This window comes from Cynocephalus volans, chromosome 16 (genome assembly GCF_027409185.1).
Source record: "Cynocephalus volans isolate mCynVol1 chromosome 16, mCynVol1.pri, whole genome shotgun sequence".
In the NCBI taxonomy this organism is placed as follows: domain Eukaryota; kingdom Metazoa; phylum Chordata; class Mammalia; order Dermoptera; family Cynocephalidae; genus Cynocephalus; species Cynocephalus volans.
The window spans coordinates 57229782-57256468 of NC_084475.1; the positions used below are offsets into that span (position 1 = coordinate 57229782).

The window sequence follows — 26687 nt, forward strand, 5'->3', positions numbered from 1 at the left end:
TTTTTTTTTTTAATGTACAAACATTGCGTTTATTGAACTTGGTATTATTTAAAATATGAAAAATAGATTTTACCTTTTTGAAAAAAAAATAAAACATGTTTGACGATTAAGTAGAACACTTAACACAGAAAGAATATAACCAAATTAATAATGTATTTATAAAACTGATTAAATATCCAGTAATTTTTGTATTTTACCTCTAGGCTAAAAGATTTTATATTTTGAAACAACAGTCTTATCAGGCCAGAGCCAATCTTGACTTGGGGCCAGATGTGCTCAGATGACTCCAATTTCACATTTAGCTGCCAGTCAAATCCTAACCTATTGCCCAAGTCTTGATGGCTGGACTTCTGTTTGCTCTCCTATCTGATTTCCTGTCCTACTAACCTGCTAACTATTTTTCCTGGCTTCCTTGTTACTCTACCACACAAACCTGACAGGAAGCCCAATGCCTTGTCACCTTGTCACCTCTAGTGATCAAAAGTTACAATGGCTGCCTGGCACATAATGATTTCCCAAAGGCCATGCCTATGTTACCCACCCTGTCCTCTAGCTATGTCCAAATGATCCAAGGGAAAGGCTGCTGACTTATCAGATTCTTTCCTGAGAATTTTGAAAACTTAATGAGACAGAAAATGGTAAGAGCCGAGTCACATCCCACAATTTTCAACAGAGAAGCTCACAAGCTCTCCCAGTTTCTGAAAAACTGACCCTGTTACCATGCTTCTTAAGACTTGGCTATTCAGGTCTTCCATTCTAAGCTTCCACAATAAGTCTAATTTTTGCTTAAATGATGAAAGATCCATTTCTGTTGCATGCATCGAACATGAATCTTTCCAGTACTTATGTGAACTCAATGTGTCCTGCTTCTGGTCTAGATCCTCTCTTCCAGTCAACGAACCCAGCCAAACCAAATACTTAAGCATAACAATACACACCAGTAATTAACATTGAAATTTGTCCCAGATTCTCCATTGGACCATAATTTTTGGAATTTACTCCAGTCTTATTGATGTCTTTGGTTGTATTCATTTATTCATCTGAATATACATCCAGCCAGCCATCTGTATTGAGCATCTACAGTGTACTAGGCACTGTCCATAGTCCTGGGATTACAAAAAATACAGCAGACATATCCCTGCTTTTCAAGATCATAGACCAGTGGAACAGACTGCCATACCAATAAATGATCTCTGTACAAAGAGATAAGAGCTATAATGAAGGTACAAATATGAGGCAATGACAGCACAGAGGTGGGAGCAAGCGATTATCCTCGGAAAGGGGATCAGGAAAGTCTTCAAGGAGTAGTGAATGTTTAAAGCGGGTATTGGATAATGAGGATGAGTTTGCCAAGAGAAGAAGGGTAGTACTGCTTTAAGAAAACACCACAAGAGGGGTGGCCACTTAGCTCAGTTGGTTAGAGCATGGTGCTGATAACACCAACGTTGAAGGTTCAATCCCTGTACTGGCCAGCCACCAAAAAGCAAACAAACAAACAAAAAAACACAAGAATGGCAAATTTGTTAACTATTAACCATATTGATCCGATTTCTGGGATTTATCCTATGGATGTATTTGCACATGTAACAAATGACTTATGTATAAGATTAAACATTGCAGCATTATTCGTAAGAATAATAAATTGAAACTAATCCAAACATACATCAATAGAGCACTCATTAAATACATATGGTATATCCATTTGATGGAAGTCTATGTACCTGTAGAAAAAAAAAATGGAAGCTCCCTATTTACCAATATGAAAGATCTTTAAGATACAATGCTATAAAAAAAAAAAAAAAAAGATTTAGAACAATATTGCCTTTGGTTTTAAATAGGGTTAAATGAGAATATATATGTTTACATTTATATTAAAAAGCTATGCAAGTTATATATTAACCTGATAAAACTAGTTACTATTGGGTATGGGGTGGTAAGAACTAAAAAGTGAAAGAGGTGGGAGTAAGACTTTTTACTCAAAACTTACATTTTTTATTTTTGAACTATGTAAAAATATTATCTGTTAAAAATTGTTTTCAAGGAATACATTACAAGGAAATACTAAAATTAAATATATAGCTCAGAAGAAAACACTTTTCTTAAACTGCTCTATGAGTCAGAAGCTTGCTGGCAAAGTAAAATAATAGGAGAATGCTTGCTTCACCTCCCTCTTATGTGGGCAGTAATACTGGAATTGCTATCTGTTCACAGCAATTACATAGATGAGAATAGGCACCTTTAAAACCAAGGACACAAGCAGAGATCTATGGCTGGTGGGAAAGCAAAACATTGGCAGGGAAATCTACCATACAGATTTGGAAGCAGAATATTTATCCCTTCTTATGTGGGTGTATTCATTCCATTTAAACAGCATCCCTTCTGCCTCATTCCTGAAAAGATGTGAAGACTTTCATTGAAAACACTGGGAAAAGAAAACAAATAAAACTGTCTTAGTGCTTGGGCTGCCATAACAAAATACCATAGACTGGGTGGCTTATAAACAACAGAAATGTATTTCTCACAGTTCTAGAAGCTGGGAAGTCCAGCATCAGATACGAGCAGATTTCATGTCTAGTGAGGGCAGCCTCCTGTTCCATAGATGGCACCTACTTGCTGTGTTCTCACACGGTTGGAAGGGGACCAGGCAGTTCTCTGGGGCTTCTTTTACAAGGACACTCTGCCCTTATGTCGTAAATCACCTCCCAAAGGCCCCACTTCCTAACATCATCAGATTGATGAGTTTCAGCATATAAATTTTGCAAGGACACAAACATTCAGACCATAGCAACTATATATCCTAAAATCATCTTCCAATTAAAAAATCCTCTGAAATTTTGAACTTTAGAAGCCTCCCTTATAGAGAGTATAAGACACAGGGCTGAAACGTCTCTACTTTCCCCAGGCAATGGGCCAATGAATGTTATTAGGGCTGGTTTTTTTGTTTGTTTTTCATCCTTCCAAGACGCAATGTATTCCTCTTTGAAAAGAACAATAATCCCATGTTAGCCATTCCAAGCCATCTGATTATTATAAAATTCATTCAGACACTCAAATGAAAGAAGTTATAATTAAATAAAATCAGTATAATTTAAATTAATTTGTCCCCTGAATGTTACTACTGGCCGAGAGCTCAGTTATCAGTTTTATAGTTTCAAAACTGAATTAATCATCCTTTTGGGTTGTTGCTATTTGGAGCTAGAAGAGGTCTTGCTTCTCAGATCACAAAACCTGGAAGGACATGAAAATGGGACAGCCAGCAGCCATGTAAACTACTGCGTATATTATAAAGTTTGGAAGGCTACTCAAAATTTCCAAAAGTCATCTTATGTTATTGGCATGAGAGATTGAAAAAAACTTAGTGCTATAATATTTATTTTCAATTTAAAAAAGAAAAACATCGGCCAATTATACTTCTAAGGTGCTTAAGTATACAGGACAAATTATAAAGTTTGGAAAAAGACATATTGGAGTGGGAAAAGACCTGAGGAACTTCAGTTAAACCTTGAATGATCTGGACAAACACTGAAAAATAGTGACCACATTTTAGATAGCTAAGATATTATTAGCAAAAGTGCAGAAAAGGAAGCAGGCAAGAAAGTCACCCTGATTGGAACAGGGGGTGAGTGTCAGGAGGTGGTTAAGTAGGCCAAGAAACCTAAGATTTCTATCTGGGAGACTTGAGACTCACAGAAGAGAGGGACCAGCTTTGACTTGACGTAAGAGAAGCCTCTTCTGGGTTGAGGCAGAGGAGGAAGAGAGGATGAAGACTGGAGAGAGGGAGCCTTCCAGTAGACATGTGTGCACGGAACTTATTCACACATAGAAATGCCTTCTGTCTGCATAAACAAACTGGGTTTGTTTGGCTGTTGCTTGTTGACCCTCCCCCACCCACCCAACAACCGATCACCATGGCCACAACTGTTCAGACCAAGGAGAGAGGTAGGACAGGGCCATATGAATGCTGGCCTAGTGTGGGAGACCAGAATATGCCTCCCCAAAAGATAAGGGATTGCTGAGCTGAAGACAATTAAGAAACAGATGCAAGAAAGCTCTCTGCCTTTCCTCTATTTGCCTAAAAGAAGAACATAGATTTACATAGACAAAAGATACATCTCTACCAGGAATAACAGAGGTTAACTACTGAAGACAGCATTAGAACCTTCTAGGCATGGAGATGGTACCAGAGGAATTTGCAAGAACAAGCTTTTCTAACTAGCCTTTATCTGCCAGTTATTTGCCTTACCCCAAGTTGCCACCTGTGGAGACTCAAAGTCCTTTTCCTTTGTCTTTTCACTTATCTAAAAATTTGCTGTTCTTTATTGAAGATCCTATAGAAATTCAAAGCTGCCTCTTTGAGAACTACTCCCATGTATACAAGGGTACTTCAAAAAGTTCGTGGAAAAAATAGAATTAAAAGATAATACAAATCTTTCCATGAACTTTTTGAAGATCTCTTTCACATATGAAAATATACAGGTTAATGTACTTCTGTTTGTTTTTCTCTTGTTAATCTGTTTTATAAAAGACAGGGGTCCATTCCAAGTAAAAATCTATGGGGGTTATTACCTTTCTCCTACAGTAGCACGGCCTGTTACAGAGGGCTTTTCCCAAGCAAGGAAAACTGGGCAAATCCTGTCTTCTCTTTTTCTGCCCCTGTCTTTTGCTCTCTCTTCAGGAGACCAAGCAGGAAGTGTCTTGTAGCTCCATGAGCTGAAAGGTTATAAAGTAGAATGTGGTCCAGGCATAGGGTTACCAGATAAAATGCAGAACAGTTAAATTGGAATTTCAGATAAACAAAACAAAAAAAAAATTTTTTTTTTAGAATAATTCATGGGACATACTTATAAATAATGAATGAATAACTTTTTAGTATATCTGAAATACAAATTTAACTGGGTGTCCTGTATCTTTTGTTTGCTAAACTGGCAGCCCTACCGGAGCCTTTATTCAGCATGTAAATATGTAGTATGTGGGCAAAGCAGTATGGATCCCTCCTTTTGTGCCCTAAGGAAGAAGCGGTCTGACTACTCTGATGCTTGGAGACTGTACCCTGATACTGCAGGTGTGTTTCCTGTCCTCTCCTTACTGGAGCCCACTAAGTGATTGAAGAGCACTTACTGCTCCTTTCTGGGATCTTTACTGTTCATTCTTCCCTGATCAGACACACACTGTACTATGAGTGAGGCACAGATGTTCATCACCAAGGGGTCAAGTTGCAACTGTGTTTCACGTTATTCTTTATTCTACTGTACACCAAGGAAAGCCTTCCAGACTAGGTCTTCAAAAGGAAGGAGTCCAGTGTAAATGCTGACTTTTTCTCGCCTTCTTCAAGCCCTCTCCAGTTAGTGTAACCTCTCTTTGAAGCCCCTGGTCAGGTGTCCCCATGCCCACTCTCTCCCTCGGGGAATCCTTGCCCTCCTCATAAGGAAAGGACATTCTCCCTTTTTGCCTTTTGCAGTGGCTTTCAAATTTGAGCACCTCAGAGGCTGCACTTTGCTTAGTGACGCTGACTCTGGGAGGTTGAGGAGAAGCCCTAAAGTTATAGGTACTTGACACCTTCAGAAATGTACGGGAAAAGGAAGGCACACCTCTTTAAAGTGAGTAGTTTTGTCTCAGCAACAGTTTCTAACCACATATAAAGAAGAAATATTCTTCCTGAAAGTGGTACTAATTTAATGAGTTGCAACAGAGTAATTGTATTGAGAAAGAATTGCATTCCCCCCCCCCCTCCGGCCACTGGGCCTGGCTTATATAACCAGAGGTATGTATCGCTCTCTTTACCAACCTAGGGGGGTATTGCCAGCCGTAATTAGATTCTTCTTTACTATAAATCTCCTCCCTCTCAACCTGCTAGAAGGGGAGATTTCTCCCCCACAATGTGGCAGTCTACATAAGGAGGCAGTGAGAACCACCTGATAGAAAAGTAATGGAGGAGTGCACAGTAAAAGCCTAAAAACCAAAAAGCCATGGAAGAAACTGTGACATTGATTTCTAGTGTCAGATTCTATGAACACTTTGGTTCATGTTTTGGACTTCTATAAGAATTGACTGTATTCTTATAAAAATAGTCACAACAAGCACCTCCAATTGGAAGATGTATCAACAAACTCTTTCTGTAAAGGGTTAGAAATGAAATATTTCCAGTTTTGCAGGTCATGCAGTCTCCCATGACTGCTCAACACTGCCATTGTAAAAGCAGCCATAAGTGGAGTATGCATAAAGCAAATGCACTTCACAGGGCCTGGTTTTCCAAAGCTTTGCAGTTTCAAATATTGACCTTGCAAAGGACAGGAAATTTTCCCCAGGCTATAGTCTCTGTTGTAAGATAAAGAATTGTAACAGCAAGGTTGCTGGCTCAAAGACAGACAGGTTATTGATTGATATGTAAAGATACTGGGAAATTGCTGTAAGAAAAGAATGTTTGCTAAAATCAAGCTTTTGTTAGTGGATCGACTTATTGCATTATAGAATGTCACCTTGCTTGTCTTACTGAATGTTACCAGCTTCTATTGTTAAACTTGTTAGACTGTACTTAGAAAAAACCCCACCTACGTTCTCTTCCTGTAACTTCCTGGTCTGGAGAATAAATGCGGGAAGAGAACCCCAATTCATGGTTAATTTCTCAAATGGAAGGAATACCTCCTCTTGAGGGTTCTGGGAGATGAACCCCTTTTCAGGGCTTCTCATTGCTCAGAGGAGATGGGCTTTGAGTAATCTTTGGCGGTTCCGTCCCCAGGGGAAAAGGGGTGACAAATCCGTGGGAGGCAAAGCAACAGCCATAGATAATATGAAAATAAATGAGCATGCCTATGTTCCAAAAAAACTTTATTTACAAAAACCAGTGGCAGTGCCATTCTCCAATTAAAAAACAAAAACAAAGCAAAAAAAAAAAAAAAATAGGGCTTCTTGAAGAAATGACTGATTTTAGGCATAGGGCAGGGAATATATAAGATGAGCTGGGACATCTTGTAGTGCCAGAAAGTAAAGAAGTGCTCAAAACTCAAGAGGATTGGGAGCATGTCAAAGGGACATAGGAGCCAACCTAACAAAGCTCCCAGCAGCTGAAGAGAAGGAAAAAGTATTTTTCCTCTACCCTGCTAGATTTAATGCCAGGAGCCTGCAAATCAAACTGATAAAAGACAGACTAACAGGAGAAAAAAATAATTTTAATTATGAACATGTGCACAGGAGCCACAAAGAAAACAATATGGCTCAAAGAGGCAGCCAGATGATTGAGGCTGATGTACCATCTTAGGCTAAACAAAGGAAAAAGGGTTTGGGGATTCTAGGTGGGGAAGACAAGTTTTGGGAAAGGGAGAAGAAAATATATGGTAAATTAGGGTATTCTTGTTATGCAGATAAAAGTCACTCAGCTGATAAGAGCTATCTCCCAGAGTTCCTCTATTCCTGGTACAGAGACATGTTTACAAATGGAAATTTCCATTATAAAAGTAGGGCTGGCTGGTTAGCTCACTTGGTTAGAGTGTGGTGCTGATAACACCAAGGACAAGGGTTTAGATCCCCAGACTGGCCAGCTGCCAAAAAATAAAATAAAATGAAATAAAATGCTTTTGTTATAAAAGTAAATTTCCTTTCCAAAGGAGAAATTTATACTTTATTTTGGGGCAGCTAGAGGGAGCTAAAGAGCTTTTCCTGCATCTGCTGGTTCTCAAGTGCCTGTAGCTCAAAATAATCCTTATGTTAAAGTGGCATATTTTGGGGTGGCATATCTTGGTGCCCTTAATAGCCAAAGCTAGAACAATTTGAGCAACAAAAATAAGTAGTTCTTATTTATTTTTTAAATCAATTTATTTATTTTTTGGCCACTGACCTGTAGGGGATCCAAATCCTTGACTTTGATGTTATCAGTATGCTCTAGTAGTTGCTTTTAAAATGTTGGTTTTATTATCTGGCTATGGGGAAGGTCAACAGATCAAGGAGATGGTTGAAAAGATAGTTTGTTACTCACAGTTCCTAAGATGAGAGGGCACACTGTTCCATGCAGGGGCCACACAGGGAAGCTCCAGGGTTTGTCAGGAGCGAAAGGAAAGTGTTGGCAAGAGCCTTTATGGTGGTTTCTGTAGGAAGGAATGGAAGAAGCAAGGCAAATGGGTTTAAGATTGGCTAGTTTGAGTGATTTCAGTGGGCTCTGGGGCATAAGGGTTGTCCCTAGTTGTCTGGTACCTGGCCCTGGAGTGATTAGGGCAGGGGAATAATGGCCCTGAGTGTGAGAGCCCAGTGAGGAGGTGGTGGGGATGTGGGCTCTGCATATGATGTTGGCTTGCATATGAAAGGTGCACTCACAGGAGAGTTCTTCATTGTATCTAGGAATTGGCTGTCCCTGGGAGAGGCAGCAAGGCCTCAGATGTCAAAGCATTGAAATACCTCTCATATTGGATGAAACCCAAAGTATAAAATAAATATCCATGAATCCATACTGACATAAGTAAAAGACTGAATGAATAAATAAATAAATAAATAAATAAATAAATGAAGGAGGAGAGATAGATCTCCCTGACAGATTTCCAAATCACTGATATAACTACTCCCCACTTCAGGAGATAGAGCTTAGTTTGGCTCTTCATCCCTTGAGTATAAGCTGTGTTTAGTGACTTCTCTCCAAAGAATAGAGTATAGGAAGAGGGGAATAAGTAACTTTACAGTAGAAAGATGCTTTTCCTCCAAGAAAAGAATATTATATTTATATTAGAGAGTATCAGATTATCGGGTCCCATAGCTTTTAGCCTTCAATCATTTTATGCCATTTCCAGGACCCATTCTCCTTGCTTCAGTATATAGTTGTCCCTCACCATCCACAGGGGATTGGTGACAGGACTCCCCCCCCTCCAACACACACAGATACCAAAACCTATGGATGCTCAAGTCCTTGTATAAAATGGTATAGAATTTGCACATAACCTACACACATCCTCCTGTATACTTTAAATCATCTCTAGATTGCTTATAATTCCTAATACAATGTAAATAGTCATTATACTTTATTGCTTTTTAAATCTGTATTTTTTATTGTTGTATTATTATTTTTATGTTAATTTTTTCCAATTTTTTTCTTACAAAGATAAGTTAAGAAGTAAGGAGGAAGGAAGAAAGGAGGGAGGGAGGGAGGTAAAGAAGGAAGGAAGGTTTTTTCCATTTATTTTTGATCTGTGGTTTGTTGAATCCGTGTGGAACCCATGGGTATGGAGGGCTGACTTTATGTGCCTCACTAGGAGCAAATAAAAGAAATGTTTGGTTCGCAGAATCTTAAGATAATGCCAGCCTCATGTCATGAGAGTCAGACAATATCCTGGTGCAAGACTATCTCCTCAGAAAACTAGAGCTTCCCCCAAATTTCCCCTCCGTGTCTTCACTCCCTATAACCAAAAGAGGCCAGAATGTTTTCTGACTTTTTTATCTGATTCTATATTTTGTATCAGTAGACTTTCTTGCTAATCCAAGATTTAAAACACCTTGTAATACATTTGGCACTGTTCTTGGAAAAAACTAATTACCTAATTTCTTACATAGCAATGGAGCTGGGATGGTGGTGGTGGGAGAACAAGAAACACTAGAGATATCCCAAGGCAATTAGTTAGAGACAATTTAGAGAATAAAAAGAAAGTCATTATGCAGATATATATTAACAGTTACTCAGCTTTGAAAAGTAGCACTGCTTTGAATTGAAGAGGACACTATGTTTAGGTTTTCCACCTGAGTTGTCAGAATTCCTTATAATTAATGTCACCCACCTGAATTGTTATCAATCCTATACCTTACTTACCAAATGGTTATCATTCTCCTAACAACTGTTTTCACGACTAAGAGCTCTTTTGCTGTCTTTCCCGTTCACAAGATTCTACTTCTGTTAACTATTACTTTTTTCTTTGGCAGAGAGAAAGCCCTACAGCCTATCTCCTGCCTTTAAGAAAGAAGTTTTCTACTGAAAGAAAGTGAGCCAAAATGCTGGGTACTGATCAAGCTTTATTAAGGAAAAGAATCTGTCAGGCTTCACTCAAAATGGAGGGCAGCACCAGGCGTGGGGGTGGGAGAGCTCATGTAGACCGTAAGGAAGGCCGATGTCCAGGGAAAAGGTTTGGTGCTGGAGTGGAAGATAAGGCTGGTGGATGCAATCAGGTGGAAGGTTGCACCCACGCGGAAGTAGAGGAGTTTCTATTTCTCAGAAACCAGGAGGTTTCTCATAAGGGAAAGGCTGGTGGCCATTTTGTGCTCAGTGTGTGTAAAAATGGCGCTGGTCACGTCCAAGATCCATCATCCACCTGAACACTCAATCTGTTGAAACAGAGAATCCAGGAAAAGTACCAAGCAAAGATTTTCTCCTTTTTGTATCTTCAAAGAGTCTTTGAACTTTTTTAAGGGGAAGAGCTTTTAGTTTTTACTCTCCTAAAGCCTCACAATGTCTAAGGAGTAGGTGAAGCTTAGATATTTGCCTCTACCCCTTCCTCCCTAGGAATGCCAAGGGCTACAGCTGCAGCTGTTTCACAGTCAGTCTTGCAGGGGCTTTCTTTGAACCTGGTGGAAATGCCTGCCCCATGGAAAGAAAAGATCAAGCACATTGTGATTGCCACTAAAAATTTAGAATTGAGATATGCTCCTGTCTTAGTCTGTTTGGACTGCTATAACAAAATACCATAGACTGGGTGACTTATAAACAACAGAAATTTATTTCTCATAGTTCTGGAGGCTGGAAATGCAAGATCAAGGTGCTGGCAGATTTGACGTCTGGTAAGAGTGTTACTGACAGACCAGGCTCAGTTTGCCCTCTCGCATTAAACAAATGACTAGAAAATCCAGACGTTGGTGCAAGGATTAGAAGGTTTATTCAGATAACTGGCATCTGGGGGATGACCTGGCTAAAATCATCCCACCTTCTGATGCCTGTTCTGGGGTATATAAAGGGGAAGAGGCAGGAAGATGAGGTAAGGGTCTTTGTTCTAAGAAAAAGTGGAGGAAGGATCTGGAAGCAGCAGGTGGTTTGAGTCAAATGTTAGGGTCCTGTGATGGATTGGAAACTTCAGCGTCACACAGTCTGTGGTCAGCTTCGACTCTTTGATGTGAGGTTGGAGTCCTTATCTCCTAGGGAGAGCTCAAGGATAACAACCTTAGTCAGACATCATAAAAATACCTGACTTGGATTTCTAATTAGCACAAATGCAGTTTTCCTTTAAGTAAGAGGGGCAGTTTACAACCAGCTAGGCTGTCTGCCTCTCTCTTATCTCTCCTTTTGGTAAGAAAAACAAGAAACCCAGTTTCAGTCCTTAATTGTAGGTGCACCCCCCTCTGAAGTAAATCAACATAGTGATTTCATCTTCCAGCAGTCTCTCAATTCTTCTGCTAACCTCAAGGAATTGATAATTATCAGTTTCCAAGTTAAAGTCTGGCTAAAAATGTTCTGCTTGGTCTTAGTTACCCCAAAGATGTTTTTTCTGGCTAAAGTCCCTTTCAAGAGCACACTTTTTGATTCCTAGATGGCACCTTCTACCTGTGTCCTTACATGGTAGAAGAGGCTAGCTAACTCTCTGGGGTCTCTTTTTTAAGGATACTAATCCCACTCCTGAGAGCTCTGCCCTCATGATCTAATCACCTCCCAAAGGCCTCACTTCCTAACACCATCACATTGGTGATTAGGTTACAACATATGAATTTGTAAGGGACACAAACATTCAGACCATAGCAGCTCTCCTGCTAATCATGGATCAAATGCAAGCAACTGAAATATTGTCTGGCTGAGAATACTGTCACAAGCAGTGTACCTCTGGCAATTCATCAAAGAGATTTATGCTCAATTGAGATGATGGTTGGATTGCAAAAGAGTATTTTTAAATTTAGAGACATAATTTCTATTTTCAACCAAAAGAAGAGTGTGTGTGTGTGTGTGTGTGTGTGTGTGTGTGTGTATTTCAAAAAGGTGAAAGTAAAGAAAACAGCAGACAAAGGAGACAAGTTGGCTTGTAATCCCTTGCCTCTCTCTGATTATCCAGATTTTTCCAAAACAAGATGGCAACACCTCAAGGTATTACCAACAGAAAAGGCTCAGCTTGCCCTCTCGCATTAAATAAATGTGATGGATCTTGGACGTGACCAGTGCCATTTTACACACACTGAGCACAAAATGGCTGCCAGCCTTTTCCTTACAAGAAACCTTGTGGTTTCTGAGAAATAGAAACTCCTCTACTTCTGCATGGGTAAAACCTTTCACCCTGATTGCATCAGCCAGGTGGAGCTTATGCACTAGTGTAATGCTCCTGCTCAATTGCATCAGCCAGCCCTGGCGCCCTACAGCCTATTTAAGCTCTCCCACCCGGATGCCTGGTGCTGCCCTCCACTTTGAGGACAGCCTGGCAGACTCTTTAATAAAGCCTGATTGGTACCCGGTGTTTTATCTCGCTTTCTTTCAAAATGACCTGAAAGTCCAAAAGTTGGTGCAAGGATTGGAAGGTTTATTCAGATTACCGGTACTCATCTAAATGTCTAACCAAGCAAACAAAGAGAAAAGAAGAGCAGTGGGATCTAGTTTATCCTAGTTCCAATTGGCAGGGTCAACCTATTCAATTGACATAGTAATTGATCTACATCAATTGAGATAGTAATTGGTAAAAGCAGATCTCCCCACTGTCGTCAGCACAAAGAAGAAAAGTACTGACTAGATTTAAATCAGAGAAACAAAGCATAGTCAGGAGCCTTCCAGGTACACTTATATACAGAACAGCAGAAGAGAGCTCAGAAAATCAGAAACACAGCATAGCTGGGAGCCCTCCAGGGTGCGCTTATATAGTGGTGGATACAATCCAACCAAACAGCAGGAGAGGACTCAGAAAATCAGAGAAAGGTAAAGAGAATTTTAGCGGCTTCTGGATTTCCAGTCACCGTGCTGCGTGGGAGCGAATCTCCACCACTCTCATGCACCCTCCATTAGGGGAACCTACTCAAGCAATGTCTTCACGGTGTAGGACTGGCCTTCCCCCCTGTGCTAGTCACCCACCAGGGCAAGCTGCTGCCAGCCAGAGGGAGCAGCTTCTCACAGGGTGAGGGGAGTTTACGCTGTAGTTGTCCACTGGTCACGTTAAAGAAGATGAAAAAGGAAAAAAAGGAAAGTAAAAGAGAATAAAGAATTGCCTTGTCAATTTAGGCCAGGGACTCCAGGAGAGACTGACCAGCAGCAGAGACATGGGAGCAAAATAGTCCCAGTGGCCACTTGCCTCTTGCAGCTAGAGTCTTCTCTGGTGCCCAAAGCTTTCCAATTTTTGCCAGTGACTAAATTAGGCTCTTGGATTCCAAAGTCATAGAAATGAACAATGTACCCAACAGTAAAGCAAGCAACGCTTTATTAAAAGAGGAGATAGACTTATGCATAGGGGGTAAAGTAAGCTAGCCCCCCGCGGGGAGCTGTTCAAGGTCTTATTATAGGGAAAGGGATTAAAGGGTGCAGGCCAGCATCACTGGAGGTGGTCCATTCTGTTCTTCCTGGTTGCATCCTGGGTGCATGCTCAGTAGGGCCAAGATGGCAGTGGTGTTCATCATCATCACCCCAGGAGAATCACTGTAGTAGTGGTCACCTTGAAGCTTTGTGTGCAGGTGGGAATTCCTAAAAGGGTCTTAAGGTTAACCTGTAACTTTTACAATTATGGTAAACAAGACTTGGGGAGGGGTTTTGCAACTCAGTAAATATGTTTCCTCTCTTATCTCAGTCTATTTTTTCAAGGCAGGCCGTGGGGTAAACATTTGTCCTGGGGGTCTCATGACTGAGGAGTGGAAAAGTAACAAAGTATCCTCTGTAGGGAAAATGGAGTCAGTTTGGTTCACAGGCCTAGCCTTACTCTGTTTCAAAGGCAAGAATGTCTCCAACTGATGTCTCACAATTGGTAATACAGCTCAACTAGAAGGGACCCAACAGAGTCAAAAAAATGATCAGAAGAATGAAGATGCCACTCAGTATGACCAAATTCATAGCTGAAAGGTGATTTCAAGGTGGAACAGAATTTAATGCTCTGAATCAGTCATTTTTTGGAAAATATTGCCATTCAAGCATATGAATCTTCATGCATTTTTATTATTGCACATAGTTCTCTCACTCCCACTTCAGCAAACTGCTCTCTTTCTAAGATGTATCCCTACTTCTCGTGCCAGCCTCAGTCTTATGGCTTTGCTCCACTGAGGGTCTCCTCCAGGTATCTCATCGTCCCTTCTCTCTTTTCTACTACTTTTGTGCTCTCTGTTCTCTCTCTTGACAATCTCATTCTTTGTTATGGCTTTATCTACCATCTACCTAATCACTCTACAAATCTATGTCTTTAGCACTTTTCACTCTCATTTAGGTTCAAATTTTTATCTCTCCACTGCACATCTCCATTGGACTTCAAATTTCCTATGTCCAAATGTAAAGTATGCTGGACTTGATGCAAGATCTGAATTTGAGTCATAACTTTATGGCTTCAAGACCATCACTGAATTTTTTTGAGCCTCAAATTTTTAACTGGGGAAAATATAAGTTTTGTAATGATGAATATGCTAATTACCCTAAATAGATCATCACATTGTATACATGTATTAAAATATAATTCTGTATCCCATAAATATGTACAATCAATATGTTTCAATAAAATTTTTTTAAATAATAAAAAAGGGTCCATATGTACCAAAAGAGTAAAAAGAAAAATATCTACCCTAGACGATTACTCTGCATATTACTATTTCTCTCCCACTCATTTGCTTCTCTCTCCATTGATCCCTATTTCTATAACATTACCACCATCTTCCTAGCTACATATGTTATCGGGTAGCAGATCTAGATTCTATGTCCATGAAAGAGTAATCTTCCATGGGGCTGGCAAAAGGAAAAGAAGAGAGGGACAGAGAAACAGACATAACAGGGTTTTATTACCAAGGGAAGGTACACGCCAAGGAAGTACACAGGCATTTCCCAAGAAACACAAGCATCCCCGACCTACCTCCTCTGTCCTGTGCCAAAAAAATGGCCTTCCTCTGCCCATTTTGTTCCTCCTCGTGCGCAGGTGCAATGGTGTAGCATGCTGATTGGGTGGGTGGTTAAGCCGATGCCAGTGCACTATGAGTCCATTAAGGCAGTGCTGATCTGGTCTGAATATTTATGAGCAGCCTCCCTGGGGCTTGTCCCTATTTTATTCCTGCCTCATATAGGCTTGAAACCTTAGAACTATCCTCCTCTTTCTTCGTGTCTCTCATATTTCTTTTTCCCCTCTACTTCTCTCATTAATCCTTTTCTCTATTCATAGAACCTCCATTGCATCTTTTGGGGGAGAGGGGCTGGCCAGAGATCTGAACATTTGACCTTGGTGTTATAAGGCTCTAACCGGCTCAACTAACTGGCCAACCCAACCCTCCATTGCCTCTTGATTGGACTATTGTACTTGTTTCCTATAGTATTTCCCTGCTTCAAGTCTCTCTCCCTAGGCCCCCATATAGATTTACCCTCCTAATACATGGCTCTGTTCACATCATTCTCTGTATTAGTTATCTATTCCTGTCTAACAAATTCCAAAGTTTGGCAGCTTAAAAACATAAATATTTATTATCTCACACAGTTTCTGTGGGTCAGGAATGTGGAAGCATCTGAGCTAGGTCATTGCAGCTCAGGGTCTCCCATAAGGCTGTAGTCAAGATGTTGGCAGAACTATAGTTATCTGGAGGTTTGACTGGGGCTAGAGGGTCTGTCTCTAAGGTGACTCACTCAAATGCCTGACAGGTTAGTGCAGTTTGTTGGCAAGAGAACTCTTAGTTCCTCATCACGTCGACCTCTCTGTAATACTGTTTGAGTGTCTCATGACATATAGCTAGCTTTCCCAAGAGTGAGTGATCCAAGAAAGTGCAAAAGAATAACTTTTAAACAGAATTTTTGGGCTGGCCAGTTAGCTCACTTAGTTAGAGCATGCTGTTGGAAACACCAAGGATAAGGGTTTGGATCTCTGTACCAGCCGGCGGCCAATAAATAAATAAATAAATATTTTAATTTGGGTCAGAGCAGATATACATGAGCAAAATTACTTCCTGTAAGATTATCCATTTCTGCATTATTTATAATAGCAGAAGAATACAAACAACCCAAATGTACTGCAACAGAGGACTATTTAAAGAAACTTGACAGATTCATACAGTGGAAGAATTAGGATTTTCTTTAAATATCAATATGAAGGAATGTCTAAGAGATACCCTAAAGTGGGAAACATGAAGTATGGAATATAAAACAGTGTGTATAATATGCTACCACTTTGTGCAAAAAAAAAAAAAAAAATGTCTGTATGCATGTGCATATGATTTATCTGGAAAGATATGCAAAAAGTTGCAAATAGGCTATGGTTGCCTCCAGGAAGGGGCTCTACATGACTGAGAAGAGGGAAAAAGGGAGAATTATCTTTCACAGTATATAATATTTGTATCTTCTAAATTATGTGCCATGTGAGGCTATTTCCTATTCAAAAGTATTTTTTAAAATCTAGAGTAATTCTACATTCAGAGAGGAAAAACTGAAGCCAAAGGAGAATGATAAAACAAATGACTTATCTATATAGGAAAGATTTAGACATCAGAGAGAACTTGATAGAAATACAGCTTAGACGGCCAACATTAAAATGTTGGGATACAGCCATAATTTCAATCCCAGTGAATCTCCTAGTAACCTATAGTCTAATTCTGAGAAAGAAGGCCTTGGGGGCAGTGGCAGAATTACTTTGAAAACTCAAAGAATTTTGCATGTGGAATTACATAAATTGGGAGCTGAATGTATTTTAGAGATATCATGAGTAGATCAGAGATCACAATATAAATCACAGGTCACAAACTGATAGGCCACAGGCCAGATGCCTGTGAGTGTTGTGTTTGGCCTGAATACTATTAAATTTCATGTAAATTAATTGCCAACATTTTAAGATTAGGAGATTTCACATTAAAAAAAAAAAAAAAACTAGCTATCTGGCTTCTTTTGAAATTTTGGAAGCTCTGGTAGATGAGGCTTGCATTCCTGCATGGCAACACTGCAGCTGCCCCTTTGACACAGAAGCTGGCGCTACCCAGTTTGCCACAGTTCCCACCAGCAAGCATTTCTCATTTTCATCACTTGCTGAGCCCATGTAAGCATCTCAAGTGAAAAAACTAATGCTCAGAGGCAAACTTCAAGGGCTCATGGGTCCCTATTCCTACTCCCCAATTTTAAGTCTTTTCTTCAGTAAGCAGAGTTGGGAAATCAAGACCTAGATAACACTCCATAATATTCTTAGTTTGAGTCACTACTCAGAATTTCTGACTCTAAATTCCACATCACTCCCACAACTCAGTGGTTGGTTCTAATGCCCACAATTGGAAAACCTTAGGGTTTTTTTCTCCCCCCCAAATCCTACAAAACTCACAGGGAATGACAGGGACTATATTCATCCTGGGATCTTGGAATCTTTCTACCTCCTTTCTCCTATTTTCTGGTCCTACCTGGCCTACCAACATCTTTTATTTTTTTAATTTTTTTTGCCAAATGTGCCACAGAGCCAGAAGCTGCCCGTGCCACAGCCTTATCCTAAGAAGGGGCAGCTGCTGCTAAGACTCAACTGACTGCCATGTTGTTGTGATTGCTGCAGGTGCTCACTACTAATCCCCACTGATCTCTGCAATCCACATCACTCAAGACTCCTGCTCCCCACTGCTATACCTCACAGTGATAACAAGCCACCTTCTCCTGCTATGCTCATTCTGATCCTGCCCTTACCCACTGCACAGAAACTTCTGTGGTGTCCACTCCTAAAATCAATGTTACTAAATCTCCAGATACATACTACATGGAATTCATCTTCCCACTGAAACATGACCTCATTCTCTGAAGTGAGAGCTCCCCCTGTTGAGGGATTTGGATCAAGTCTTTCAGGACCCATAAAGACTTATTCTTTAGGTTGCAAGAAAATCCAACTCAAACCAGCTTAAGATAAAAAAAAATTACTAGTGGAATTAAAAACATGCCATCCCCAAATATGCCTCTCTGGCATATTGACTTTTATGTTAAAGGCACTTGAAAAATATCAGGTGCAAGAAGATCACTCTCGCCTTTCTGGTTCTTTTGTTTGTTTGTTTTGTTTTGCTTTTGTGGCTGGCCAATATGGGAATCTGATCCTTTGACCTTGGTGTTATAACACCATGCTCTAACCAACTGAACTAACCAGTCAGCCTCTTCTGTTTCTTAAGACCAGAAGATGAGATGCCCCTGTGAAGGATGTCTTCCCTATACCAGAAGGGAAGTATCATTCTTATCCTTAAGGACAGAAAGTTGAAGCTGAAGGAAATTTGCACAAACAAACCATTTTAAACTAACCCTTATCTTCCTAGTCACTTCTCTATCCAACTAACTACCCTAGCCCAAGCCCCTTTGCCTTGTCACAATCTTACAATTTACTACTCTTCACCCAAGTCATTATATGTGTTCAATACTAATGGCATCTTTGGGTCTTCATTTCCTTATGAAGAATCCTATTCCACGTAAAACTTATATTAAATAAATTTGTTTGCTTTTCTCCTCTTAATCTATCTTTATGTCAATTTAATTCTCAAGCCCAGTGGAAAAATCCTAAGAGGACAGAGGTAAAAGTTTTGCCTCTGTTACTGTATTAGTCCATTTCTGTGCTTATAATAGAATACCTGAAACTGGGTAATTTATAAAGAAATGAAATTTATTTCTTACAGTTCTGGAGGCTGGGAAGTCAACAGTCTAGGGGTCTCATCTGGTGGGGGCTTTGTTCTTGGCGATGACTATCTATAGCAAAACAGAGTGTCATATGGTGAGAATGGACTGAGCAAGAGAGAGTTAACCTGCTCATTCACTCCCTTATAAAGCCATCGGAACCACACCCATTACTCCATGAATGGGTTAATCCATTCACAAGGGTACAGTCCTCACAATCTAATCACCTCTTAAAGGCTCCACCTTTCAAGTACCATGATTTGATTTCTCACCCTCATAACACTGTTACAATGGAGATTAAGTTTCCAATACATGAACTTTTAGGGGACACATTTGACCCATATCACTTACATAAAGGCAAATTAGGGGAGGAGATGGCCTCAGTCCCAATAGCTCCAAGTGACTTGGCTTCTCTCTTTCTCCATTTTCTGCCTTTGTTTATTCAAACTCTTGTGTCTCTGGTGCTGGTAACACCAAGGTCATGGGTGTTTGGATCCCCTTACCAGCTAGTCACCAAAAAAAACACCCAAAACAAATTCTTGCATCTTTGTCTTCTAACTCTTCCACTGGCAGACACAGTGTGTCTAAGACACATCCTTAGGTCCTCAAAACTGAGGGAGAGCTTCTTTATAGATAAAATTCCACTGGAGGATTCTGATTGGCTCTAGTTGAGTCACCTGCTCATCTTTAGGCCAATCACTGTGGCTACAGTGGGAAGGTTTCTATGACTGGCAGCCCCAGGAGGCCCAAAAGGAGTACAGAACGTCAGATCTAAGAAACACAAAGCTAGGCAGACAAAAACAAGAGATGTCTTCTTCAACAATGTACTGATTAAAACCAAGGCTTCTATAAAAACACAAATAACCTTATTTAAAAATAGACAAAGGACTTGGGCCGATCCCGTGGCGCACTTGGTAGAGTGCTGCACTGGCAGCACGGCAACGCTCCCGCCGCGGGTTCGGATCCTATATAGGACTGACCGGTGCACTCACTGGCTGAGTGCCGGTCACGAAAAAACGACAAAAAATAAATAAATAAATAAAACTATTTAAAAAAAAAAAAAAAAATAGACAAAGGACTTCAATAGACATTTCTCCAAAGAAATATGCAAATGGACAATAAGCACTTGAAAACATGCTCAATATCATAAGTGAAATGCAAATCAAAATCACAATGAGATACTGTTTAAAAAATTCAAATAGCAGGTGTTGGCAAGGATGTAGAGAAATCAGAATCCTCATATACTACTGGTAGGAGTGTAAACACTGCATAGCCACTTGGGAAAACAGTGTGATAGTTCCTCAAATGGTTCAACATAGTTACCACAGGCAGGCTCTGGGTAGCATCCACTGTATGCAGTTCTCCACCATCAACAGCCGAGTCTTGCCGTTTTCCAGTCTCCTGCACCTCCTCAGGTGAGTGGTGGCGCTTGCCTGGGCCTGGGCCTGTGCCGGAGTGTTTCTGTCTCTGCCCCCTCTGCCCCAGCACTGTCCGCCCGGCTGATAAGGTAATGAGTCATCCTCTCCCCAGAGTCCCAAGGGCTGGGGGAAGAAGGTGGAATGAAGCCTGTGCTGAGAAAGGGACAGAAGGACCAAGCTACAATTCCAGAGTCCTCTACGTGCTCTCAAGAGCAAAGAAAATGAGTACATCTCTGATAATGGTAAAAAGAAAACTAAGAAACAGAATGAAAAGGAGTCACCTATAGAACCAGTTAATACAGATGACTCTGCTCCTAAGAGTCCAACACCACCCCCACCTCCTTCTCCTGTCAGCTGGGGAATCCCCAAAGTCACTACACTTCCAAAACTTGAGCTTCTTGGTGAAACACATCATAATAAAATTGGTTTCCTAAAGAGATCACTTACTAGAAAAAGGATGTTCAGTCTGATGGCCAATTATCGCAGCTGCTTCAAGCAGTGGAGGAGACTCTTATGATGGTGGGACTTGATAATGCTGGTAAAATGGCAACAGCAAAGGGAATCCAAGGAGAGTGCCCTGAAGATGTAGTTCCTACTGGTGGATTTTCCAAAACTGACCGGAGTCAAGGAAAGTTTGAGGTCACCATCTTTGACTTGGGAGGTAGAAAAAGAGTTCAGGGAATCTGGAAGGATTACTATGCTGAGTCCTATGGGGTAATATTTGTTATGGATTCCAGTGATGAAGAGAGAATGGAAGAGACAAAAGAGACAATGTCAGAAGTGCTAAGACATCCTAGGATATTGGGAAAGCCTATACTGGTGGTTTCCAGTCAAGATGGTGGAATAGATGGTCCCCAGTGTCACTCTCTCCCACAAATCAATTGATTTACAACTATTAAAAAGCAATGAAAGCAAAGCTGGGGCCGCTAGAGTTCACGGGAAGAGGAGGAGAGACCTACGGAGTTTATGAATGTGGGAGAAGCCACAATGAGAGAAAAAAAGGATTGCTCCCACCATTTCAAGCCCCAGCCACTTTAAGGCTAGAGCTGGTGAGCACACGGAACAGAGCTGGCAAAAGCCACAGTTAAGCCCTTTGTATGAAGTTGCTTGGAGGCGGCAGGGGAGAAGAGGGCTTTGGTGGCCCCCAGGTCAGCAAGACCACTAACAGGGTTCCTGTGGACCCACATAGGAGTGAGAGGCCACAGACAACTGAAAAAAGGAGCCACTCAGAAGACAGTGAGTCATCGCAAAGGCAGGTGCATGGTCTGTCCCATGGGAAGTGTTTGGAGTGCAGGTGGTAGGGGAGATAGGCCACGAGGGCAACACTGGGGCACAGCATGGACAGCTGATCTGCCCTCCAGTCAGCACAGGACCACTCAGTGGACACTGGTCAGGAATACAGAACTACAGGAGGTGCAGTTTGCTGAAAAGACTCAGGCCCAGACCAGAGTTTCCACAGAACCCAGGTGTACCAGACCTCACAAGACCTGGAAGTACACACAAGGTCAACAATTAAAACCCGAGCTTCACAAAAAGCCTTCCCCAGAGAATCAGCAGCAAAGCAGCAATTTAGCTTAACCACAGGGCACAAGTGCTGGACCCCACTGGAAGTTCCCCCATTTTAGAAGTAACCAAAGGACAACAAATTAGTTCCAGTGCAGAGTTTAAGTGGTGGGAGTAGCTAATAATCCAAAACAGAACTGAAAGAAAAAACAAAATACCCACAGATCAGAGACAAAGTTTCATATTAGCTAATAAAGGCCTAACACCACCAAAGAACACCTATAAACCTGGAAGGGCCAGAAGCCCACTAGGCTCCCAAGCCAGGGCCATGGGCCTCAGCCACAACCCTCCAACATCCAAAACCAACCCTGTGAAGACTAACAAGCCACCACAGGAAGTATCCTGGGCTCTCAAGCCAGGGCAGACAGGGGCTGAGGGCTTCAGCCACGCTCCCCTGACATCTGCATCCAGCCCCGCAATAACTGCACTGTCACTGGAAGCCCCCTGGTCTCTTCTGCCAGAATGAGGTAGGGGTGCCATGGACCTCGATCACGTCCCACCTCCTTCCTCCTCCTCCTACTCTATTTCTATTCCCCTTCCCTCCTCCCCCACCCCTGCAATTGCTCCACAACATCTTAGAATACAAAAAATAATAATATTAATAAATAAATTAATTAATTTAAAAAATGGAGTTACCACAAATATGCTCCTGGTATATACTCAGGAGAAATAAAAATACATGTCTGCACTAAAATTTGTACATGAATGCTCATAGCAGCATTATACATAATAGCCAAAAGATGGAAAGAAACTTTTGATGAATGAATAAACAAAATGTGGTATATCCATATGTATTAGTCTATCTTCTGTCACTGATAACAGAATATCTGAAACTGAGTAATTTTCTTTTTATCTTTTTTTGGGGGGGTAATTTATTTTTTAAAAAAAGAATTTTTTTTTTTTTTTTTTTACAGTTTTGGAGACTGATAAGTCTGAGGTCCAGGAAGCACATCTGGTGAGGACCTTCTTCCTGGTGGGGACTCTACAGTCTTGTGGCTATGCAGTGAATCACGAGAGCGGCGGCTAAGATCACTTTTCCACATGCTCTCTTTCTTCTCCTTACAAAGCCCCCAGTCTACTCTCTGATAACTCATCAAACCAGTAATCCATTAATCTATTCATTAGGACAGAGTCCTCAGAATCCAATCACCTCCCAGAGGCTCACCTTTCAAATACCTTAGCCAGATTTCCCACCGTTAACACTGTTACAATGGGGATCAAGCTCCAACATGAGGTTGTGGGCACATTCAAACCACAGCAACACACAATGCAAAAATATTCAGCCCAAAACGGAAAGAAGTACTGATACCTGCTACAGCTTGCATGACCCTTGAAAATATTATGCCAGTCACAAAAAAGACCATGTATTATACAATTCCATTTATATTAAATGCCCAGAATAGGTAAATCCATAGAGACACAGAGTAGATTAGTGGTTGGCTAGGGCTGGATCAGCAGAGAGGATTGAGGGTGATAACTAAACGGTACAGATTTCTTTTCTGGAGTGGTGAAAATGTTCTCAAATATATTGTAGTAATGGTTGCCCAACTCAGTGACTATACTAAAAAACCATTGAATGAACACTTCAGATAGATGAATTATATGGTATGTGATTATGTTCTAATAAATAAATAGCCAGGGCTTCTTCTGTATGTCCTGCTATGTCTCTGAAGGATGTGTAGAAATCTCCACCTGAAGCTAGACCAATTCAATTACAATCTTACTTCTATATCCTATTCATTAACTCCTTCCTCAATAGCAACATGGAAATGATAATCCCTACCTGGAAAGGTTGTTGCGATAAGAAATATACATTAGGATTAATAATGCACATTATCGATGTAGTAGAAGCTCCGTAAACACTATTGTGCGTGTGTACAGCAATGCAGGTGTACCAGGTTTCTTCAGAAAGTTCATGGAAAGATAGTCCCTGTCTCTCTCTCTTTTTAGCAATTGGGGGGTAAGGGGATCATACCCTTGATCTTGGTGTTAGCACCATGCTCCAACCAGGGGAGCTAACTGGCCAGCCCCACATTCTCTTTTAGTTCCATTTCTATACGAGCTCTGTGAAGCACCCTCATTGCACGTGAACACGGGACGGGGCCTTTGGGGACTTTCTCAGAGAACGGGATCTGGAAAGCTGACCGTATCCCTGGTTTCGGCCTTCGTCCTCCTTGTCTCTCAGGCTCTAGAGACTACGACTAGGGGAGACTCACTACTAGGGTAGTGAGGTAGCAGCGCAACTCGAGTACCCTGGAGTCAAGGAAAAGCCCCGCACCGGAGGGAAGCCGAGGGAAGAGCCGGACCGAAGGGCGTGGCGCGGAAGCCCTACCCGACAGAGGCGTTGCTACGTAACGGTGCGGGCCGGGCAACCAGGCGAACCGGCTGCGGAGGACAGACCCGCAACCGCGGCCCACACCACCCCGCGCGGAGAACAATACGCTCACGCGTAGGCACGGGGCCTCGCGCCGGGGCCTGCCGGGAAACGTAGTGTCAGAAGCCCCGCCCGCGCCGCCCAGTCCCTTGCCGGCCGGGGGGCAAACGAAACTACAAGTCCCATCACGCCGCGCGAGGCCTTGACCGCCGGGCTTCTGCAGGGAAGGGAGTGGGGCGAACATGGCTGAAGGCAGCCGGGGTGGCCCACCGTGCAGCGGGGTGGGCAGCAGGCGGGACCCGGCCCCCAGCAGCAGCGGCTGCAACTTTCCAGAGTACGAGCTTCCAGAGCTAAACACGCGCGCTTTCCATGTGGGCCCCTTTGGGGAGTTGTGGCGAGGCCGGCTGCGCGGGGTCGGGGACTTGTCGCTGAGGGGGCCGCCGGCACCCGCGCTGCCCGGGCCACAAGGGATGGCTGACTCCGAGCGAGAGGATGCCGCGGTGGCCAGGGATCTGGGCTGCAGCCTGGAGGCGGCGGCCGAGCTAAGGACGGTGTGCGGGTGAGTGCGGGGCCGAGGGGCTATGGCATCTTCGGGCCAACCAGGGTGCAGCCCTGCTCCTGCGCTCCCCTGGGGCTTGTCCCTGGGAGGGCCTGTAGTTTAGACCAGGGGTGGGAGGACCTGAGGACCGCCCTTTCAAAGCTTTCAATCCGCTGGAGCCTTCCCGGAACAGCGGGAACTGGGATACGAATGCTCAATTTCTGCGAGTTGGAGTGAAGGAACGAGACAGCTGCATAAACGACTGATTGTTCTATTCGCTATTTTTTTAAATGCTTGTTAATAAAAAGCAGTCAGGGTAAAAGCGAAGTGTACCTACCATTGACAGACACTTTGACAATAGAGGAACCTGAGTAATGGTGAGGCTGGAGGAGACTTAGAAGAGTGTTAAAACCTTGATTAACTGTGGTCTCTTTTGGGGACCTCCCGAATATGCTATTACATAAATTTTCCCAAAAAAGGGCCTTAGTTGAGGTGATAACATGAGCATAACTTTTATTTTTTTATTTTTTATTTTTTTTAAAGATGACCGGTAAGGGGATCTTAACCCTTGACTTGGTGTTGTCAGCACCACGCTCTCCCAAATGAGTTAAGTGGCCATCCCTATATAGGTATCCGAACCCGTGGCCTTGGTGTTACCAGCACCACACTCTCCCGAGTGAGCCACAGGCTGGCCCCATGAGCATAACTTTTAATAATTTCTTTTTCCATTTAACAATACAGGCCGCCGTCAATTGGCCATACATCCTTTTTATTATAAAGTATTGGGGCAGAAATCATTGTTTTGTGTTCTGGCCTGTTCTCTCTGCCTGCTGGATTTTATCTGACTTTTTATTTACTCATTAATGTTTTTAGGACACAACCCTGACTTGCTGTTGACAAGATGCATGGCCAGCCTCTAAGTATTGCTTTTCTTTTTTGTTTGTTTGTTTTAGCCTTGATAAACTGAAATGCCTTGAGGAAGGCCAGGATCCAGAAGTCATACCAGAGGATACTGACCTGGTGACTTTGGGGTATGAAGGACTTTGCTTTTATTATGTGCTATTTATTTAACTTTTTTTCAAGGTTATGTTTTGAAAAGTTGAAAGTATAGTATTGTTATCCGTATACACACCCCTTAAATTCAACCATTGTTAACATTTCGCCATCCGTATGAGTACTGAGTATTTGCTTTAGCTGTATGTGTATGAGATGCCTCTTTTTCTCTTGCTATACCATTCAGTAAGTTGCAGACATCATGATAAATTATTCCTAAGTACATCAGCATATAGCTCCTAAAAGTATCATTCTCCTACATAATCAGTGTGGTATTATTGCACCTAAGAAAATTAACAATAAATACGTAATCTTTAATATCCAGTCCATATTCAAATTTGTGTTTATTATTGAATGTGTATTTACCAAGGTAGAGTTCATCTACTTGGATTTGGGATGCAAACTAAATACTCTGATAGTGTTTCTCAAACTACCTGTGGTAAAGGAGCAATTTGTTTTTGTTTTTGTTTTTTAATTTTTAATCTCTGACAGATCCATACTTTTGTAAAATACTATAAAAATGAATTACTAGAAAAATGGAATTTAAAAACGGCAGACAATATAAATCCAAATTTTTATTATTAAATTCAACATATATAAAATTACTGTCAACTTGTAATGAAAGTTTCGAAGTGCTTACTCTAGTTTTCTGTACAGATTGGATAGCAACTCTCTCACAGATCAATTCTACTCTGCCAACCATACTTTGGGAAGTACTACTGTATAGTACTATTGAGAGAAATTGTGCAGTAGTGAAATTTATAATTTCCAGTTTATGGCCCACTTATTTCACACCACCTCAGCTGTTCTGTCATCCTTGACCCTACCCTTACTATTGTTCCACTCAAATATTCAGGCACTTGTTTCAACTTTACTCTGGCTTTTTCTTTTTTTGGTGGCTGGCTGGTACAGAGATTAGAACCCTTGACTACCTTGGTTTTCTTTTTTTTCTTTTGTGGTAACTGCCAAATCTGTTTTCCTGATCCCTACTGCTAACATATAGAGCACCATGAAAGGCTCCTACTTGTCTCC

General features: G+C 41.6%; 1 protein-coding gene and 1 long non-coding RNA gene across 7 annotated transcripts in view; one reads left to right on the forward strand and one right to left on the reverse strand.

The window, feature by feature from the left end:
* LOC134365263 (uncharacterized) overlaps positions 1-24110 on the reverse strand; it is a 48527-nt gene extending 24417 nt beyond the window's left edge. Inside the window, exons 1-3 of one of the 3 annotated variants that reach the window (XR_010021979.1) lie at positions 24023-24110; positions 18710-18781; positions 7970-8078 (exon numbers count right to left, since the gene is read on the reverse strand). This is a non-coding gene — a long non-coding RNA (uncharacterized LOC134365263). Of the gene's footprint in view, positions 1-7969; positions 8079-18709; positions 18782-23942 lie in introns of all 3 variants that reach the window. The other 2 variants (XR_010021978.1, XR_010021977.1) reach the window with 2 other exon arrangements.
* A 184-nt stretch (positions 24111-24294) lies between these two features.
* The window catches only part of SNAPC3 (small nuclear RNA activating complex polypeptide 3), a 40659-nt gene continuing 38266 nt past the window's right edge, over positions 24295-26687 (forward strand). For 3 of the 4 annotated variants that reach the window (XM_063080331.1, XM_063080330.1, XM_063080332.1), the window contains exons 1-2: positions 24295-24623; positions 25556-25633. In XM_063080331.1, coding sequence (XP_062936401.1) covers positions 24307-24623; positions 25556-25633 — 395 coding nt within the window. In that variant the 5' untranslated portion in view covers positions 24295-24306. The remainder of the gene's footprint in view (positions 24624-25555; positions 25634-26687) is intronic. The other variant, XM_063080333.1, reaches the window with a different exon arrangement.